The sequence below is a fragment of the Balearica regulorum genome, chromosome 17 (assembly GCF_011004875.1).
Source record: "Balearica regulorum gibbericeps isolate bBalReg1 chromosome 17, bBalReg1.pri, whole genome shotgun sequence".
Classification (NCBI taxonomy): Eukaryota; Metazoa; Chordata; class Aves; order Gruiformes; family Gruidae; genus Balearica; species Balearica regulorum.
In genome coordinates, this window is record NC_046200.1 from 11,692,342 (window position 1) to 11,714,767 (window position 22,426).

At 37.4% G+C, this 22,426-nt stretch overlaps 2 protein-coding genes across 5 annotated transcripts in view; one reads left to right on the top strand and one right to left on the bottom strand.

The window, feature by feature from the left end:
- RSPH14 (radial spoke head 14 homolog) overlaps positions 1 to 22,426 on the top strand; it is a 91,803-nt gene that overhangs the window by 40,679 nt on the left and 28,698 nt on the right. The gene's annotated exons all lie outside the window — the stretch shown is intronic.
- GNAZ (G protein subunit alpha z) overlaps positions 1 to 22,426 on the bottom strand; it is a 65,754-nt gene that overhangs the window by 30,776 nt on the left and 12,552 nt on the right. For all 4 annotated transcript variants that reach the window (XM_075769576.1, XM_075769575.1, XM_075769574.1 and 1 more), the window contains one exon: positions 12,711 to 13,986. In XM_075769576.1, coding sequence (XP_075625691.1) covers positions 12,711 to 13,433 — 723 coding nt within the window. In that variant the 5' untranslated portion in view covers positions 13,434 to 13,986. The remainder of the gene's footprint in view (positions 1 to 12,710; positions 13,987 to 22,426) is intronic.

The following is a 22,426-nucleotide window of genomic DNA, read 5'->3' on the forward strand; positions in this document are numbered from 1 at the left end:
TATAGTAAAGTTTAGTTATATAGGATGACTTTAGCTGCTTTAGCAGTTGATATATCAGAACGGGGAAGTCTGACTCATCTACCTGTTGATTTTCCTCTGCTTCTGGGCATGGGATCCTACTGTTTGCCTTACACAGATCTGGAACTTACTGGACTCCTCTATGAGCGATATACTCAGGATTCCAGCAGAAAATCAACCACACTGAAATACTGGATAATTTTCTGATATGCGAGTTATGTCTGTGTAGCAAAGGGCCCAAAGAACAGTAGAGCTGGCTCAGGTAACAAGGGAGAAGCATGCAGCAGAGGTAGCAGTAGTTGACTGAAGAGTTGAACAAGCACAAGGGAGAGAATGAGACCTCCCTTTCTTCCTAAGTGGTGAGTTTACAGATAATCTCAGCAGGCTTATATAATTTAATATATGCATTCAATATGCATTTCACCAAATGCGTGTAATTGTGCTTTCCATATTCTATGCTGCTTCAAAGAAAAAAGAAGAAAGAAGAGAAAAAACCAAACCACACACAGAATCACTTTATCAAAACAGAAAATCTTAAATGGAAGGATTTAGCAGGAATGGGTTATTTAATTTATAAAATAACAAGGCTATAATTTGGACTTTTATCTCTGTATAAATATTAAACTGAGAGTATCATGATCATTGGATCTTTTGGTCTAACCTTCCTTTATCAAAACTATGGTCATTTCCATCTATTGGGTTTTCCCTGTCCTAAGCCTAGTCATTTGTAGCTGATTATGTCTGACTAAACTCTATATTCCAGAAAAGCTGGTTCAACTGGTTCAGCCTCCTTCCAAAAAAAAAAAATTAAAAAAGCTATTTCAAGTTGGTATTTATCTGACCTAGCTTCTAACCATTTGTTCTTATTTTGCTTTTCTCCATTAGATTATGTATTTCTTTAAGTATTGAGCATTTTTTGCTTACTTTTTTAAGTAAGGTACTTATACATTAAGCAGGTACTTATCAATCTTTTTAGCTAAACAAAACAAATTAACCTTTTGAAAGCTTTTTAAATGCTGTAAGTCTCAGTCTGGATTTCTGGATAGCAATAACAGCCAGATGCTCTGCAGAACACTGCCTCCAGGACATTTTAGGCACAGCCACACTGCGTTTGGTTTTGTCAGCCTTTCATTTCATTTTTTCTTAACATATCTTTAACGTTCTTTATTAACCTCTCACATTTCAATTCATTTTGATTGTTTTCCTTTTTCCATGTACGGTTTGTTGGGGCTTTATTAATTTATCTCTAATTACTGCTTTCATTTGATCTATGAAGAACAGCAAAGGCACAATGCAAGCTGCTATTAGAACCATCCCTTTCTATATCACTGCCAGGAGAATTCATACTATTGGACTACACCTAATACTAAAAGGCATTGTAAAAATTAATCAACTCTGACAAGTCCAATGACATCCCTAGCCAGTATTATCAGGGCACTACTGCATAAACATGTACACCAATGGAATTCCAACTGATTTTGGCAAATGTTAATGGAAAGAAACTCTCATTGCTATATCACAGTTGCAGTGAGAGAGCTCAGATTGCTAGAAACACTGCTAGCTCTGGCAGGACACAGCAAAAGCAAAGCTCATTGTTGACTGATACGACACTCTACCATGCCATGTTGCCAAGGAAACAGCAGCAGAAGAGAATATAAGGTTGTTAAACTGGAGGGGTTCTTTAAAAAAGCAAACAAAAAAAAAAGCGCAGGACCAGGCTGTCCTGAAGTACACGTAGCTTATGTATGACATACCATCATGTTATTCTATAAAGTTAGTTTAGTCATAAGCTTTCTCCCCATAACTGATGGACTGAAGGATTCTTGCTTCTAAAGATACTACTTCTGTTACATGGATTTTATGCTAAATTGTGTTAAAGTATTATAATTTATTTCTACTGATGATAAATGGTTGGCGGTTGGTTCCTGTTTGTGAAGTAAAATATGACCAATCAGTAAAAGTACACAGAGAATGACTGGACTGTGTATTTTGAAAGCAAGTTGTTTCAATCAGTTTAATAGTGGAAAGAAAGGACAGTATCAAGATTAAATATCTAAAAAATAAGTGACAGGAGTTAGAGAACTGAATTAATTGGAGTAGAGGAGTTATTCATCGTCTGCTAATTTTGAAGTATAATCAGGGGACACTGTCATTGGTTGACAGGTTCAAAATTTAACTAAGCCTTTTAATAGCTTTAAAAAAAATGCAGTTTGATACTCAAAAATCTATCCCAAGAAGCAGGCTTAAGTATTCAGTCTTGGCAGCATACAATAAAGAAAAAAACCCAAAACCTAAAAGACAACCCATGGCACATGCATATACTGTCTCATCCAGTATAAAGAATAAGCTGCTAGCTATGAAGATTATTCCACCTATTGAAAATGGCTGAAAGAGCAGTAAAACAGCAGCAATAAATGCAAATTACTAAATATATGCAAGCATACAGGCAGATTCTACAGTGATCTGCTTAATGTCCAAGCTTATTTAATATCTTGGTTAATGACAGAAAGAGTAACTTTACTCACAGGTAACATTACATTAAAACATGCCATAAACACCAGCGAGAACAAAGACAACAATATAGCATAATTAGAGTTAATTACAGCTGTATGCCAAGTCACTGAGATTTTTTTTAATCATATAAGTAATTCAATTCAAGGATTTTACAGAATCAACACAGATGGGATCCACTTATGATCCTTGCAGAGGAAACTTAAACAAAATGTCGTTCAAGTTGGGATAAGAATTTTGCATCCACAGAACATTTTCAATGCCAAAAAACCCCCAAAAAACCACACACCACAAAAAGGTTTTAGTCTAGACTGAGTGCCACTTCAGACCATCCCTATGAGAATATTACCAGGTATGTCTACTGCCTTCTATATTTGACCACTGAAACAGAGTTAATGGCAAATTTAAAAAAAGAGAACATGATCAAGAGGAGTGAAGGCCCAAAACCAGTCCTGTAGCGCTCCATGGAACAAGAATGTTCAGTGATCAGCTCTGATCATGGACAATGTTGATAATAACTGACAAAATAACTCATTTGACCTGCAGCCCCAAGTCTTTCTAGAGGTGGCAGCAGCTGACTACCATGAACTCTTTCTTATCCTCTAGTCTCACCTTATCTGTCCAGACATTGCACTATGCAGAAAGAGAGTGCCTATGCTGCAGATGTCCAGTAAAGCCAGTCAATCCTGGGAACACATAAGGTTTACTACAAATACACAGTAAAGGCCTTCAGCACATGTCCAGAATTGTTATCTGTAAGAAGAGAGGAAGGACACTGACTGGCTGCTTTCTACAGTAGTAGAAAGTAGTAGAAGATGGCAGTGTTGCTTGAGATGTAACTATAGGCTGCACTGAGAGCCATGAAAGAAAGAATTAATTGACTGCAAGGAAGTCTCTTCGCTTTATGCAAGTGAGAAGTTTCTGTACTACCAAAAAAATAAACCAGCTTTAAGATAAGACAGAATATGTTAACCTTTTGTTCAAGATAATAGCAGAGATAAGATTCTTAAGTACCACATTGGAAGACATTAGGCAATGGTGAGAAACTCAAAAGTATTTAAGTAATGGTTAAAATACTTATCTAAAAGATTTTTGAGAACATGAATACGTATTTTATAGAAGAGAATTTATAAAAAAGATTGAAAATATGTATATTTTTGTAATGATAGATATAATCCTTTTATTAATACTACCACAAGAAAAAAAAAAAATCAGAATTCTAATTGTTAGAGTTGATCAAGTATCCAGGAACATGCCTTTTGACAAGTTTTGACCTAGCGTTAAGGTTAGTGTTCTTATAATGCCTCATTACATTACATTCCTAAAAACAAAGATTACCTATTAGTAAGATTTAGATCTCTTCCAATTATTTCTCTGTCATAATTGATGTTTCTTTTGTTCTTCGGCCCATAAAATGAAATCACATTAGTTATTTCTTAAAAGTATTAAAGAAATTTCTACCTAAAATTCTAAAAGTGTACACACCAGTCACAGCAGATAGCTGACATTCATACTTCCATATTAACAAGATCCAAAAGAATTATAAAAAGCAGAGAAATGGATGCAGAAAAACAAACCATTCCTTATGCAAGGCACCATCTCAAAGGACAAGATAAGATAAGCTTATCCAAGGATCTAGTCTTTCAGCATGAAAAAAGGGACAATTCTTGTTAAAGTATAGCGTAGAAGAATAAATATCAGTAAAAGTACTACTGAAAATATCAGTAGTAGGTCAGACCAAACAGCAACTCTTTAATATCATTTAGGAAGATGTTAATCAGTGTAAGCTACTGAGCATCTACTGCTCCTCTCTTATTTCCTTACACTGAAAGAATTGTCCACCAGATCCTACTCCCACCTTTAATCTTTGTTCAGGACTAGCCTTCCCTGTAGTAGAGGGGAAAGCCACAGCAGCCTGGTTTCTCTCAGAAAGAGTCTGTCAAAATCCTTTTTCCAATGTAAAATGATTTCAGCATCGGGATTTATCTCCCTGCATAGTTCCTCGTTCCCTAAAAAACCAGCCAAAAACCAAACCAAAACACCAAAAAACAAACAAAAAGCCACAGCAAAAAATCACCAACCAACCCACCCACCCGCGCAGAGTTGTCAACTTTAGAAGGCATGACTTTCCTTTATAAGAACCATATTTATTCCTGGTGTGAATTTTTTCATATGTCTACATATTCTAGTCTAAGTTAATAGTTTCTCCCAGTTTTTTGACCTGTGCATACAGCAGACTAACATCAAAGGCTATTCCTGAAAACTATTTTAAACACAATTACAAGTAATGTGATGTTAGTAGTGATACCTTGCAGATAGGTATTTGCTATTCACCTTAGTGCTTTTCAAAAAACATGTACTTTGTTGTTTTTTTTATTTCATACATGATTTTATCTGCTGTACTATTTAACTGTTTTGTTTTTTCTTTGTTACTAATCCTGTCAAACCTTGTTGAGCTTTTGGCATTCAAGATCACTTCCTATTTTCTTGTTTCACGCCACACAATTTTCTTTGCTAAAGCTTGTCAACTGTATTATCATTTCTGTTATCAACTTCCAAACTAGATAGAGTCTTAGTAGGTGAACATTGTAGGAGAGATTTGCTCACTAGCCAGCAAGAATGACAAGTGCTGTAGCATTTCAGGAGTAAATTTTCAGATCAGCCTTTTTGTTCTATAAACAGTAAGGTAGCAACTCCACCACATAACAAGCAATCAGAAAAATTCTATCAGCGTCCATTTCAGGACACAGCATCTTTCTACATTTGCAGGTAGAAAAGCTATATCTGATGTCTTTGTTCTTCTAAGCTAGGGAGCCTTTTAAATTTGCACATTAGGATTAAGGCATGTGAATAAATTCCCATTAGTTATGTTTTTTTTGTTATCAAAGCCAGCTGTTTTCTGAGTCAGTAAGGATTTTGGATACACTGAAAAATATGCATTGGGAATACATGCTGAAGAAGTGTTCTGATATGCTGGAGGGGTTTTGGATTGCCATCCCAACAATATAGAAACTTCAGGTGCATGCCAAATTACACTTGTATTACTGTGTAATTACTGTGTAATACAAGTACATACCATTAGCGTATAACAAGGGAGGGGGGGTAATTACAGGAGAATGTATTTACCTAAAATATGGACTTGTAATACAGAACAAAATTCTGAAAAATCCACCAACCACCAAAATTCACTTTGAAGCTGCATTAACAGTAAGGATCCTTTTACTTTATTCCAGCATCTCTGCTAGTTTTTAAGGCTAATTGGACTCCACTACTCTCTCAGGGCTGGCATACCACAGAGAGTTCTTACAGCTTTTATCTACTTTTTTGTTCAGCACAGTTACAGAAATAACCCAAAGTAGCTGCTTCCTTTTTTTTTATTGACATGTTCCTACTTCCTGTGATTATTAAGTATGCATACAGTATTATGAGAGATGGTATCAACACTTCTCTACCCACTTGATGGATTCTAGAAGTGTTCTGAACATAACCCGCATTAGTCTATTCATGGCTTTGGGCTTCAGATGCCCAATGCCAGAATGCTCCTCTTCATGTGCATTAAGTTTCAGAGAATCTAATTAATTGCCTCAAATTTGTGCTTTAATTCAGGAAGTATAACTTAAGATTTTCTCAGTAGAAATATTTCTTAGCATTCATGCTTGAAATATATGTCCACATATTTTTGCATAGCAGGAAATCTCCAAAAATATACATATTTGTACTTGGCAAAATATTTATACCTAACACTGATTACAAACCATTTACTGAAAATTACCTGAAAAATCACTTGAACTAATAATATTTTTTTTAAAAAGTAATTTTGATAATAAAGTGCCTCCTTAATGCATGTTGTAGTCATTTTCTCTAAGCAGAGAAAATATTTTTTGCATGTTTGTATGATGTTAATAACTGGAAAAGCTAATGCACCCAGTAAATTAATCACATTGTTCGGTTATGGTCTCATTTAGGTCCAGTGTTCTTAAAAAGTTATTTTCAGTTTTGTATGGAATGATGTACAATGGATAGTTGTTCCTCTGATGTTTAAATATCTAAATGTCCAAGAAGCACATTTTCTGAAAGGCTAGGCTGCAATTGTCACATACTGTTCACAGCCCTAAAAATTTGTGGCTTTCCTTACTGTTCAAGAGGTTCTACAAGGACAAATGAAGACTTCACTTTTAAGCAAGTAATTGTCAATAAAGTCATCTTGAGAGTTTCACATGAAGATGGCAATTTGCTGGAGGACAACCTTGTATTGCTCTGGTGTATTCCCCTTCTAACTCCTGTATTTGCCTTGTTATAAGCAGTACTCTAATTTCACTTTTATCTTTTCTATGACAATATATTTGGGAAGAGGATTGTGACTTTGCAACCCAGTTGAGAGAGGCTAAGAATTCAGTTCATTTCCTTCACAAATTGATTCTTTATCAAATAGATGCTATCCAGCTTATACGGTCAACTTCTTAAGTGAAGAAAGGAAAGGCTAGAATTACATTTGCAGTGCTGAAATATTACACACATGAATGCTGAAGTCATCTAGGCTTTGCTCCCACTCAAAGTTTGTTATGAAATATCTTGAAAGGCTTCATAAAAAATGAGAGCACCTGAACAGATTAGGTCAATCTTCTCAGATTCCCTAGATGCTTAGTTTGCTTAAAAAGATGTTTGACAATATGAAGGTTTTTTACCACTGATATTAACAGGTGCTAAAAGGGCTATATATAACATGTATCACAATTTCCCCTCTATCCTGACTATTAATAGTATTGCAGGAAAATAGCTGCATGTCAGAAAGGAGTTTTCATAGACTGTACTCTCAAAAAGCTGAGGTATCAGGAAAGGCAAATAAGCTCCTTAAGTATTTGGTTTCAGGAGTGGTGATGGTAAGTTAAAAATTTTGTTTTCTCGATAAAAAATTACTGGCAGAAGCAGGATTTCTGTTCAAAATGCATACTATTAGCATATAACAGAGGGCTTTCCAGGTGAGTTATTTTTAGATAAGTGAGAGGTTCCATTATGACCCCAACAATTTTTTTTGCATGAGGCCCACTGCAATCTGAACTTTTGGCTGCAGTATTTTGTCTTTTTCATCTCCATCTTCCTTTTAACAAGATGCTATACTAAAAAAATAGCCTCAAAAAAGCCTACAGTTTCATTTTGCATTCACTTGGAATGGCTGTAAGAAAGAATAAAAATTATCTAAATAATTAAAATTAAGCTACCTACAAGAAGTTTTAACATTCATACTTATAAAATTATTGAACTAGTGTCATTTTTAGAAAGAGCAGCCATGTACAACTTTTGCTTGGTATCTCCTGCACCACGTGAATCTGTGCTAGTCAGGAATAATAATCTTATAATAAATCAATAGCATTCCAAGGGTATTGCACAAACCATTTTGCAACTGTGTCAAAAGAAGAGGCAGCTGTTACCTAGTTGAGTCATACTAACTATGTGCATGGAAAGATAAAGCTATATTTATTACATGTTGGGCAGAAAAAAATTGTGTAAGACTGTGGAAATAAAAACAGACATTTGCAGATAACCCTAGATAAGCAGGAAAAATATTGGTATAGAGAGTGACAGAAGATAACACACCAGGTGGAAAAAAATAAAAAAAGATGAAGAATTATAGTTTTCACTGTCTTGCTCTTTAGTAAGCAGCTAAGTATCACATACTTTGAACAGACAAGTCAAAATACTGGTTTGGCCAGATCTAGAAACTGTTAACTCAGGTGATTCTGTCTCTGCAATTGATGTTACCCACAATAAAGCGTAGCAGGAGAAAGACAAAAGCCCCAGAAAAATTCTTTCTTCCCCTTCTCTCATATGTTTCCAGGCAGTATAAGGTTTAACTTACTTTGTCTCTTAAAATTATGCACAAAGGAAAAATTGTCCTGGCAACTGATAGTTTGGACATTATTTTTGTTCTCCCTTCTGCACATTGGTGTCACTGCAATACTCTCACCCTGAACAGGCTTCATGAGTTAGCTATATTCAGGACCTACTAGTATGCAGAACTAGCTCATTTTTCCCCTCAATTTTCATCATGTTTGTCAATCGTTATTTTAATGCATCTTCAATGAAGACAAAGCTCATGCATACCATTTATCCACTTCTGTCAACAGGAAGCACAGAAGTTATCATATTCATATAGATCATTTGCTCAACTTTCAGTTTCTAAGTCAGCCAGATTCTTACATGCTCTGTCAAGCAGTGAGTTATGTTTCGCAGTGGACTAGTTCTATTTAATAGTTCTCTTCACCATAGCTGCTATACCAGGAAGCATCTTAGACTCAGCAACACTATTATTTTGTATTTATTTTGACAGTCTCAGTGTTGTAGTTCAAGTGATCTACCAACATAGGTACTTCTCATAGTTTAGCTGTGGGAGCTGTTTAACACTGTATTGATTATTCAGCACACCTGAAACACGCCATGCCCTGCACAGTAAAATTACAGATGTATGTTTGGATGAAGCATAACAGCCAGAGAAAGACGGGCCAAAGGTAAGCTGTTCTTTATACAGTCAGGTTCACCCTGAAATGCTATTAGTATCCCTGTCCTTTTTGCCACATAAGTGGGAGTTTCAGAAAGATGACTGCTCTCACATATTTCACCTATGTTCTGATTTCTTGACAGATCATAAAAATTTGTCTTCAGAATTTAATTTCATAGATGGGCAAATACTTGGACAGTGGTTGTATACACTTGGAAGCTGAGGGATGACAAAAGTCTGAATTTCGGTGTTGAACACCCTCTATAAGCAGTAGCACCAAGGAACATCACATTGTAGAAAAGGGATAAAAACAGATCATAGAAGATTAGCCCTCCACACTGTTAAAACTCTAGGTAAAAGTGGGCTTCAGTGTCACTCTCAAATAACCCAGACACTTACTCCATTTGATTCTAGATAAAGGAATCAAAATCAACATCCATAAGGATTTTTGGGCTAGTTCTTTTTGATTTTTAAATCTGAAGAGCAAGGCAGAAAGAGTCTAAGGAATTGCAAGAAACCAACTGACTCCTAGTCAGAGTCTAGATATAAATAAGATACACTTTTTCTAATGTCTTGGGAAATAAAGAGAAAGAATTAGGGGCAATGCTTCTCTTATGTCAAGAGGAGTTTACTAAACAAAAATCAGATGCAGAAATCGGTTACAATAGGAAGGCACTAATGCCAAGACAAGAATCTCCAGATAACAAAGCATAAGTCCACATGTAGGACAATGAATGGTGAATCAGTCAATGTAGTACAGAGAAGAAAATGGAAGTGCAGTGGATAAGCTGTAAAATCACTACAGAAGATAAGAATAGGGAAATACTATATACGTGATATATAACATTTGCAAAAATTCAAGAGAATTACATACTTGTAGAATAGCCTCAGACACATGGAGACAATGATGGAGGTGCAACAAAGATCTAGACAAACCCAACAAAGCTACTAAAAATTAGGAAACAATCTATTATATTTTTTCTTAAATTTCTCTCGTCCAATATTTCTCATGACCTAGTATAATTGCTTCTCAAACTTGTCACTTAGCTGCCTTCTAATAAGAAAAATCTTTGTAAAAGATTTAGTACTCAATGTATGTTTCATTTGCAGTAAAATTCAAGTATTTCTGAAAAGTTTTATCAAAATTCAGCTTAAGTGAATGTTCTTGACCATAAGGTTTTTTTCCCCCTTGAAGAATCATAGAAAGTGCATGCAAAAGGGATTCAACCATGTATGGAAAGCTTGTAAAACAAAGGGAATATTTTTTGAAACGATATTTTAGTCTTGGTTCATACCTAAGTATAATTGCTTCTCAAACTTATCACTTAGCTCCCTTCTAATAAGAAAAATCTTTGTAAAGAAACTGTATTAGCCACCAAAAATACTGACAAAGGAATTAAAAGTACAAATGAGTGTAAATAATTTGACATCACTGTACCAATAATGATAAGAAATTGTGTAAAGTGGTACTTAAAGAACCCCTTTCCTACATGTATGGTAGGTGAAGGGAATAGTTTCACCTATTTTTTTTGGTGATGATTTCATCTTATACTGGTTTGGAGGGAAGGAGTTGGTTGCAGAACCCAGAACTTGGATGAGACTTTACTGAGAGCTATGGCAGAAAAAACAAAGCAGCAAACAAAAGCATTCTGGGAAGTATTACTCTACATGTTTTATCCAGTATTTGTTTCTTTTTGGTTTGTGCATTTTCCAGACAGTATAAGAATCTTCCTCCAACACTACCTCAGCGATGGCTGTAAAATTCTGATAAAAACTCTGGAAAATATGTCAGAAGTATCACCTATAGAATTCCTTTCTGTGGCCACTTCCATCTCATGGAGTTTCGACACCTCAATTGCTATAAATTCCTATCACCAGAACTGTGGGATCCCCTAGGTCACTTGACAATATTTTAATCTGTACCATAATTCTATGATAAGTGGTATTGTATAAACCACAGACCAGATAGAAGGCACTGAAGTTGTTTCAGGTACTGATATAGTTCAGGGGATCTGGTGAATGGCATGTGTTATATAAAATATACGTAGGTTTTGGGAGGCTTTCACATTTAGCCATTAAAGCCACTGCAGTTATTGCAGTCATTAGCAAAACCACAACCATGTCTTTGGCATCTTTAAAAAGCACAGGAGCTCTCGATAATTTTTAATAAAAAAAAAAATCAGGTATGCAACTATGATGACATTAAACAAGTCCAATACAAAATAAACAACAGCGAAGAACATCACAGTTGACCCCCTCTCCAGGACAGGGGAGTGGAGATTTTCAGGGTAGAGAAAATTTACAGAGAGATCTGAGACAGACATCTTATGTAGAGCTTCAATACTCCCTTTCTCCTAACCTGTTCCTCTACTTCATCATTTGACAGAAGCCTATATGAGTTGGTAATCAGTTGTGAGATTTTCAGAGGTTCCTTGAAGTTATTATTTTAGGGCAAAAAAAAGGGAAAAGGAAATAGCTGCATATGAAGTGGTGTCATACCCGTACAAGCACTAGAGGATGTCACACAGATGATACAGCTCTTGCACATACATGTGCAGTATACTACTATAAAAATTTCTGGGAACAATTTCCTCCCCAACAACACTTAGGTAATGCACCTGCAAAGAACAAGGATTTCAGCGTTCTGGACTACTCCAGGAACTGAAATTTGTGAACAAGCTTTCTAAATGTAAGACAACTGAAGATATGTAAGGGAGTACAAGAGAAGGAGAAGCGGAAGCATTTTAAGGTTAACTTTCTAATTTTACAGTATAGATTTTAATTCTTCCTGAAAGGCAGCTGTTTTCAAACATAAATATCATGTTTAGGAACCGCTAGATAATAGACTCATTATGTGTTCCTACCCACAAACTCCCATTTCTTAAGCATCACGTTTTACAAGGCTGTCAAACAAAAACCCCAACAACGTTCAAATAAAACTCTGTAAAGGTTAACTCAGGCAAACTGGATATGATAGCAAACACATAGTTGCATATATGAACACTTACACATATTTTTCCATGGTTACTGTATTTGAGCGCTGTGAAACCCAAAAGCTAATAGCATTAGAGAGAATTAAACAGTAATAGTTATTCATTCGGCAAGGCAAACCAGACATATCAACAAAAACAGTCAAAGAAAATTTTAAAATTTAAAAGTTCCATACTAATTTAAAAAAATTTTAATTTATTTAATCCCCAATTCTTATTGAAAATCCTGAAGAAAAAAAATAGGGAGAAAACTGTTACTTATTACTATTTTAGCTTCAAAATTCCCCAGGACTTGCAAAACATGGTGTCCAAATTAACCATCCCTGTACACCAGGATGTCACTACTGCCTACCCTTTTAAGTGATGTTTGGAGTAACAATTAACCAGGTAAACATTTAACTAAAAGGCACCAAAAAAAAAAATCTGCTGTCATGTGAAGAGAACCTCCATTTCCCAAAAGTAACATTAAATAATTAAATCTGTCCAGTGGGGAAAACTATCCAAATAAAGGAATCCTAGCTTCTGGCTCTATAATAGAGATTGGGGGTGAGGGGAAGGAAGTCACCTTTGGGGCCGAGAAGTTGGGGATTACTGCCTTGGGAGGGTAGGGAGGTGGGGGGGGGAAAAAGGGCCAAACACTGGGGAGGGGGAAAGGAAGAGAAGGAAAGAGAGTAAGGAGTAGAAGGTGCACTTACTGTTTGGTTATCTTCATACAGCTTCAAGTCATATCCACTCAGCTCCACACAGAAAATTATTGCTGTAACCCCTTCGAAACAGTGGATCCATTTTTTGCGTTCAGATCTCTGTCCACCCACATCCACCATTTTGAAAGTCAGCTCTTTGAAGGTGAACTTATTTTCTACAATCCCTGTGGTCATGTCCCGAGAACGCAGAATATCTTCCACTGTAGGGATGTAGTCCAGTGCTGCAATCCTTTCTAGGTCATTTAAGTAGTATGCAGCATTATCCTCTAAGTGGTACTCATTGGAGCGGCAAAAACACTCCTGCACACCTGGGTCTGCCCAGAGCCGTTTCATGACTCCCAGAAGCTCAGGGGTAATCTCACCTTTGCTCTCAGCTGGGCCTGTCAGGGCAAAAAGCTGTACAGCGTCATATGCTCTGTCAGGATTGTGAAATTCTATCTTAAGGGTGGCTAGAGCCCGAATGATACGTGTGAGGGAGTCAATTGCATTATAGATAATCAGAGGTTTGTATTCCTTACAGGCCTCCAAGTTAAAGCCACCACTATGAATGATTTTCATCTGCTTTACAATAGTACTCTTCCCAGAATTGCTGGTACCCAGGAGAAGGAGCTTAATCTCTCTTCGTTGTCGCTGACTTTCAGAGCGCAGGTGGCGGTCAATCCTACGGGACCGCCGCGCTGCCTCTTTCTCCTCAGAGCTTTGCCGACATCCCATGGTATAGCAGGCAGTTACAGAAGGGAAAGGTTGGAGATTGTCTCACTCTTTGCGTCTCTGAAAAAGATCTGTGGTGTCTTTCAGTTCTTGTGCCAGGTACGCCTTGAACGAAACAAAAGTCACTGTCCAATACCTGATGATCCAAGATGCCTATACCACCTAATTCAGTCCCAGCAGAGGTACAAACACATGTAAATACGCAACCACAGAAATAGTCTCTTCAGTAGATCTCATGGCACTCCCCTTTCCAGTGCATAAACAGTGGCACATTCCTGTTAATGAAGGGACACTTCCCTCCGCCACAGTTTGGCTAGATCCATCAAATACTCTTTTCTGTTCTGCATAATTATTTTGCTGCCTTCTGTCCAAAGGTAAGGAGCTGCACTTTCACCTTCTCTGCTGTAGCCTTTGTCTTTTAATTGTATTTTCTGGTTGCTGTGGTGATGCTGCAGATAAAGCTGAAGCTCTTTTCAGTGGTGCTGTACTTGTTTTGTTTCTCTTCCTCCACTTCTTCAGCTGATCCAGTTCAGCTCTGTAAATCTGTGCTTTCCACCTGCCAAACAATGAGAAAAGAAATGAATGAAGTGAGAAACTCCGCTTCCTTGCTGCAAACCACTCACTTCTCCTCCTCTTCTAGACTTCTAAAGCTTTTATTATCCAAAACAGAAAATACAGATGGAAAAATATGTAAAGAAAAGCAAAAATCTAAAACCCTAGCAAAAACTTAGGGACAGCTGAAGCTTGCAGACCTAAGAAAATTGTGGTTTCTGAATAATAGTAAATCAAATCTCCCTTTCAGCCTTCTGTGTTTTATTATCTAAACCTACATGAAAACAAACAGTGCTGAGCTGTGCCCCAATTTCTCCCTCAGCAAGAGCTTATGGCAGTGCTTTTCCTGCACAGTCCTGTTCTGACTGGTTTTCCTGAAGCAGAAAACGAAACAGACTCACAACTACTTTTCCCAGTCTATTTATATCAATATCTTGTACTCAGGCAGATGTCCTCCTGAGTTTTCTTTCATCTTTTCTGTTTGTACTGAACATTTAAATAACTAAATTAGGAAGCAAAAGGAGGTGATTAACTTTGCTTCATGATTTTGCAAAAGGGAGAGTTACTGATCTTTGCAGAATACAGTAACAGATCTTCTTTCTCTTTCGAGAACAGTACTGTTAAACTACCTGCATCCCGCTTAATCAGTGAAGTGATGCACTACTCCAACAAACTTTGTAAGCTTCTTTCCACAGCCAAGCTAAGTGTTATTAAGCCTCCTTTCTTCCATTTTTAATACAGAAAATTCCGAGATACAGTAACAGTGACTACAAAGTGGACATTTCATACAAAAAGCACAGGAAATGCCATCCCAAGCAAGGGCTGACAGCTTTTCAGTGACTTAGAGCAATTACTCTTTTCCAAATTAGGGGTTAAGTCTACTAGTTGGAACTCTGCAGAAGGGAACAGCAGGAAGCAGTTACCTCTCACAGAGGGAAAACACATTACTAATAGCTGATTGGTGATGATTTGCCTCCTTTCTAGGAAGGGCTTGCTGCTCCCACTAAGCTCTGAGCACAACAGAATTGCAGATGTCATGGCTTCATCATCATATGTGGCCCCAGCCCACTTCAACACCTGTCTTGCTGTCTGTTTTCTGGAGTCTAGAGGCTCTTCAGTGAGTATTTCTACACGCTAAAGTACATGCCACTGAGAGAAACTCAGAGGTAGGCTTAAGAAAAATTTCAGACCCTACTAAAGAAATGTAACTTCTACTATATTTTAATAAGACTAAGTCTCCCAAATTCCATTTTCAAAAGTTGCCCTAGAAGTCTTTGGAAGTTTTTCTTGCATGAACTTACTAGCATTTCAATGTAGATGTGACAAAGCATTAAAATACATATTGAAGAGGATGATTCCACACTACTAGGAGAGGGACCAAGTGATCCATTTTCTACACATCTCTCTGATCAAAGATGAAAAATTTTGCAAGAAGCATGTACATTCTGTGTAAATGAGATTACACTATTTTCCTTTTTTTTTTCCTGGCTTCTAGTTATTCCTATTGCATATATTGCAATGATATTTGCATATCACCATTTCAAATGGGAATATAATGAGGTGATTATATTACTGCTTTGTAAAGCAAAGAAGTAGATACTATTTCCAAATAGTTTACTACAGTAAGAAAATTTGATTTATTTAAATGAGTTTTCCTACATACACTGAAAAGCATCTTCCATGTTCATAGTCACTCCTTTTAAAGTTCAGAAAAAGAATAACTTTACAAATTATTATGTTACTACATTCTACTGTCCTGGCTACATAAAGATGAATTTCTTCTCACCAGTTTTACTTTTCCTTGGAACACACTCAGAAAATAACGCAGTCTAGAATTTGTTCTGGTTTTTAGATCAGATTTCATATTAAAAATGCAAGTGTTTCATGGCTGTAAGTTCCTAATTAGATAAAAGTCTTTTCAGTTACTCTATATTCAGTTTTAACTATAGTTGCCAGCAATCTTGGTTAATTCAGGACTGATAGCCTATTCAGGATTACAGAGCACGTACTAGAAAGGAAGAAAACAAAACCTTACCCAAGCTGTACTTTCCCAGCTTATTGGTTCTGATCGCTGCTTCTTTCTCTTTACTTACCTGAAAGTTTAGAGGTAATAGACCTACCTGTTTGAGCATTTACCCATGCAAAAGCAAATACAAGCAAATCTAGCAAGTAGCACAGCACACATCTAAGACTTACAAGTGTAAGCTAACCTAACATAATCAGTTTCTGATGATTATATACATCCACAGAGAATTCCAGTACTTTAACAAAACCTCTTTTTTTCTGGCTTTAACTTTCAATCACTTCTTACACTATTAATGAAAGAGAAAAAGACATGAGGGAGTATGATATATCAGGAAATACCCAAGGTAGTTCACTGAGAAAGAAGCATTCTACTAAGTAGACACTTTTTTTTTTTTTTTTTTGAGAGAGAGCGCGCACGCGCAGAACTGAGGCTAATAAGGAATGGGGAAATTGGTTCAGATTTTTGAATCCAGGAAAGCAGCCAGGAAGAATCCCTGACATGCATGCAGTATAAATATAGAGTTGAAATAATTTCACAGAAGTTAGTTTACTGTTTAACTTCTGCAGTGAGATATTATATTCATAGGTTTAAACATCACATCTTTGTCTATTGTTTGGGAAACATCCAACATACTTGAACAGTATCAAAACAGAAGTTAACTAGTGGACACCACTAAGTAAGTATATCACCCAGTCAAAATTTAGCATATAGACTTGATCCAAGTTTTAAGGAAACATAAGAACTTATAGTGGAAACAAAGTATTTCTTATAAACCAAGTGTTCAACCTCTGCTTTTATAAAGATAGATTTTGATCTTTAAGTAGTGTCATTGAAGCTTGCACCAGCTCAGCTAAGATCCAAACCACAGCAGAATACAAGAACCTATCAGTTATTTTTATTTTAACTATGCACACTCCACTTCAGGAAGTGGGAAACATAAATGCTATAAAGCATTAATACCTAAATATTATCACCACTTGATAGGCATTTAAATCATGACCTGTTCTAGCAACTTTAAACATCCGCAAACTAGTGTGAAACAGTGAGAAGCATCAACACAACCAGTATGTAATACTGACTGATTCTTGAATACAGCCAAAAGTACAACAGTTCTGAGTTGTGTTGCTGAAAACCCAGAGTAGTGTTAGTGAGTGCATATGGAGTTGCCTGTGCTTCATAGTAGTTTAACCAAGACCAGAATCTCCCACAGCAGTCATTTTAGAGGTGACCTTTAGACTTCCATAAAGAATGAAATATTACAAGAATATTACAGTGAGTCTAACAGTGGGTGTGCAGAAAATCTGGCTGCTAGACAAGGGTGAGGAGAAACAACACACATAGCATCTGCTTTAGGGACATACAAACATCAGACTCATTTAAAAATTTGTAATAAAGCAGCAAACGAATTGCAGTACCCACTCAGTGTTTTGTAAGCACCTCAGGTGATGACAGTAGTGTAGGTTATGTCTTCATTAGAGTTACTGTTTAGCTTTTATCATTGGTGTTACCATAATTCTTATGTAGGTGATTCATGAGCTAAGACTCACCACAAGGTTGCTGTTACAGGGGTCTTACATTGCTTAAGGAGATGAGTATCAAAAGCTTTCGATACTGTCTCTCACAGTATCCTTCTGGACAAAATGTCCAGCATACAGCTTGACAAAAACATAGCGCGATGGGTGAGCGACAGGCTGACCAGTTGGACCCAAAGAGTTATGGTAAATGGGGTTACATCAGGCTGGCAGCCAGTCACTAGTGGGGTTCCCCAGGGCTCCATTTTAGGGACAGTTCTCTTTAATGTTTTCATAAATGACTTGGATGTAGGAGGTGTCATGAGCAAGTTTGCAGTTGACACCAAATTGGGAGGAGCTGTTGATTCTGTTGAGGGTGGAGAGGCCTTGCAGAGAGATCTGGACAGATTGGAGAACTGGGCAATCACCAGCTCTATGAGGTTTAACAAGGGCAAGTGCCAAATTCTGCACCTGGGAAGGAGCAACCCTGGCTATACATACAGACTGAGCAATGAGATGCTGGAGACCAGCCATGCTGAAAGGGACTTGGGGGTCTTGGTCAACAGCAAGTTGAACATGAGTCAAGAGTGCACCCAGGCTGCCAGGAAGGCCAACCATATCCTGGGGTGCATCAAGCACGGCATTGCTAGCCAGTCTAGGAAGCGATTGTCCCACTCGACACTGCACTGGTGCGGCCTCACCTCGAGTACTGTGTGCAGTTTTGGGCACCACAGTACAAGAAGGACATAAAACTATTGGAGAGTGTCCAAAGGAGGGCAACAAAGATGGCAAAGGGTCTAGAGAGGAAAGCATATGAAGAGAGGCTGAAGTCCCTTGGTTTGTTCAGCCTAGAGAAGAGGAGACTGAGGAGAGACCTCATCACAGCCTACAGCTTCCTCATGAGGGGGGAGTGAAGGGGCAGGTGCTGATCTCCTCCCTCTGGTGACCAGTGGTAGATCCCATGGGAATGGAATGAAGCTGTGAGGTTTAGGTTGGATATTAGGAAAACATTCTTCACTGAGAAGGTGGTCGGGCACTGGAACAGGCTCCCCAGGGAAGCGGTCACAGCACCAAGCTTGACTGAGTTCAAGAAGCATCTGGATAACACTCTCAGTCACATGCTCTGATTCAGCTGGTCCTGTGAGGAGCCAGGAGTTGGACTTGATGATCCTCCAACTCAGGACATTCTATGATTCTATGAGTTTATTACATTAAAAAAAAGCTAGTAAAAATTAGGTTTTGTCTTGAATATAGTGGCAAATTTCCTATTATTTGTTCAACCTTATTGCACACAATAGCTTGTGAAAGCATAAGGAAATTTTAGTAGTTATCATAGCAAAAGAAAGTTAGAGGGATTTGAAACAGGGTAACAACATAGCCTTGTGAAAGGAAGTTTCCCTTCCTGTGCATAAAACGTAACATAAGAGAGCAAAACCACACTCGGTTTAGACTGTTCTGGTGACAGGGACAAGCTAATCAGAGGTCTAAAATCAGAATCTTTAGTAAGAACCTGGGAACACATAACAGTCTCCTGAAGACGAGAAATTTGTTTAATGTGATAGGGAAAAAGCAGCCAGTGAAGATTCAGAGATTGAAGCTCGAGGCCAAGCAAGAAGATGCTCCAGTAAATGGGAACAACAGACAAGTTTTATCTGTGATGATGGATAAGAAAGCATCTTTGAGACTCTATACAGAAATAAATCACAGTAGTTCTGCTTGTGTTTTTTAAGGGAAAGAACCAGAGAAGAGGCAAAAATTAAGGCAAAGAATGAGAGAGTAAAGTCACAGAAGCTGGGTAAGATTTCTAGGGTAAACTGAAAGGGTACATAAACACAGGAACCAAGAAACTCCTGTATCCATGAAAAAAAAACAAGGAAGGGATGGTGATAGAAGAAGGAAAGGTGAGCTAAGAGCAGATGGGCACGTCTTACTATATCACATTGGCAGAAATCTATATAGAGAAGAAAAAAGGCCAGTGGGAAAAGATTTACCCAGAAGTTGTAAAGATAGGTCTGCACACATGGAATTTAATTACAATGGGGGGGAGGAAAAAAAGAAACCAGGAGAGAAGAAATCAATGGTGGGAAAAGTCAGCTGGGTCATCAGATTTCCACCAGAATGGCTTTGCTAGAGAAATGGCATCATTGAGGGTGAATCATGACTGGCAGTTGGCAAGACAGACCTTGGAATGAGACATGTAGCAAAAGAGTTTTGGGAAGCAGAAAGCAAAATACAGGAAAATTTCAGTAGATGTGATCAACACTGATATCACAGAAAGGATGAAAGAAAGCATGGGAGAAGTGGACTGGCAATGTGACAGTTAAAACTGGGAACTAAGCAACAGAGAATGAGTAATGTTTCACAGAGAACAAATCAAAAGAACCTTGGTGAATGGAAAAACAGAAAAACAGACACAGGTTGAATGAGTATGCAGGAGCAGCAAGTTATCAGCATAAAATGAAGTCAGAAAAGGAATATAGGAGATTCATGTGAAGAGAACAGCATAAAGGAATTCAAAGGACCATCAAAGAACTGGTCAAAATGGAAAACAGAAGGAGAGGAAAGCAGGACTGTGAAAGAATAAAGCAAATAACTCTCATGATGGTCTAATTTAGGGAAGGACAAAGAAAACTGCAGCAAGTTTGTCGGGTTATCAGCCTCACAAGAAGACATAAAAGTGGATTAAAATGCCATTCCTAATTCAACAAGAGAAGGAAGGGAAGAAAGAGTGTTAATATCAGCTTAAGAGGCAGGGCTACGATCAGGGATGAATTTGGCAGGTAGGGTAGAGAGCAATTTCGAGCCTTGGGCCACATATAAAATTAATCATATGAACTATGTCAGAAGGTATCCACATCAGAACTGTGGATTTCCTAGGTTCCATCTTAACTTAAATATGATTTTGTCCACAGAAGGGGATATGGGGAATGGAAGAAGTATTAGACCGCAGCCCAGGGAGAAAAAAAAACCAAACCCCAAGCGGGTAAACAGAATCCACAGTGTTCTCTAAAGTGTGACTCATGGGAGAGGACTTGTATGCTACCAAGCACAGATTACAGCTACAGCCTACGCCTGGTCTCACACTGCTTCTCTTTTGAAATTCAGAAGCTTTGACAGTCTTACAATCCTGCTGCATGCAAGAGCTTCAGCAGGTACATCTCAGACAGCTGAGCCATTATCCTAGTTACTCTCTAATTCAAAGGATTTTTTTTTTTTTAATAAGCTGAATATGAAGGTAGTTGTCCATGTTCTGGTTTTGATATGAAATTGCTTTGGGCCCAATCCAACACACCAGATATACTTCTACTTCACAAAACATAACTCTGCAACCAGAAACATTTAAGTACAGCCTTGTACAATGGCTAATTAGCTCCTGGTTTCATAAGCTAAGCTAATTTTTTTTTTTTTTTTTTTACACATTTTGCCATCTAGATGAAGTTCTGTACAGACCTATATAAAGTTCTTTTTCACTCACAATAAAGCAAAAAGGCCTTAATATCCTGATGCATCAACTTCCTTAGCTACCATTTTCCCTTCACCAACACCCCCCTCTAATAAAAAGAAGAAAAGAAAAACCCACAAATTGCTACTACCATGAAGAACTTAACATTCTTGTCAAGTTTTAGCAGCTACCAGGATTCCTCTTCAGTCTCTTCTTTCCAATTCCCTCTCTCTGGAGGGATGATCACACCTTCCTTACACCCCAGCTGCAGTTACACACCCACCACCACAAGCCAGAGGAATTTGAGTTGCTTCATGCAGCTCCTAACTACTGGGATTAGGAGAAGCTTATGTTAAACATACATTGAACATTAGAGAACACTAGAGTGGTTAAATTCCTTTCATCAGACTACAAAAATGTCTTTTAATAAGCAAGTTGGTTGCAGCTGAAGTGAGAGAAGGTGCAGGTTTAACTGTCTGAAGAGACTGAAGGCCTAATTTACCCAGAGAATGCAGTTAGAGCAGCAGTGCATCTCTAGCGATATTCTGGTTTTCACCACTCAAATTCTCCTGAGCATAAGTTCTTAAATAATGTTAGGGTTTTTTCCTCTTATTCAACCTTGGTTTTTTCTACTGAAATCAAGAATATTTCTACTTGGCACTAAATGAGATTACAATATGAGCAATAGAAACTCTGCTTAAGAAGTTGTGGTGAAACTGCAGCCTATGATAAGTGACACTTTGGGATGAGAATATTCATAGTTTTTCCTCAGCAGAATAAATACCACTGTCATTGTTTAAGGGAAAAGTAAGAATAAAAATCCCCGAACCCTGTAAAGTGCTATGGTTGTGATCCACTTACCGTAAAGGGAAGTCTTCTAGTTGACTTCAGTGGGTTTTTAAATGAGCCCGTATCCAGTTTTGAACAGGATGAAAATACATGTAACATTTAAAAAACACTGAATACCTAACTGCCAGCAATGTAGACACTTTTACTGATGAAAATTTAGTATTTAGTGCATGATTCATACTTTTCTGTATATGAATATCTGCACCTGAAAACTTTTGAAGAATAGATATGAAATTGAATAGTCTAACTTTCAGTTCCTCATTTTTATATGATCTCATAATTACTGTATTACTAGATAGCGAAGCATGATCAGTATCATCATGTTTTGAGATTAATTTCTTCCCTATATGCACATGTTCCAAACCAGGCTTCTGTTGGTATTCACGATGTACGTTTGTTCATAGTTCTAGTCAAACTTATAAGAACAGAAGTCAAATTTGACCACATAGATTGTCAGTCATGCTATGACAAAACCTAGTCATGACGGCTTCTCATATTTATAGGGCTATATGTGTTTTCTCAGTATCATGGATCACTTTCATATCATTCTAAGAATAGATTTTTGTCTGTAACAAAAATAAAACAATAGGTATTGTATATCAGTTATTATTTATTT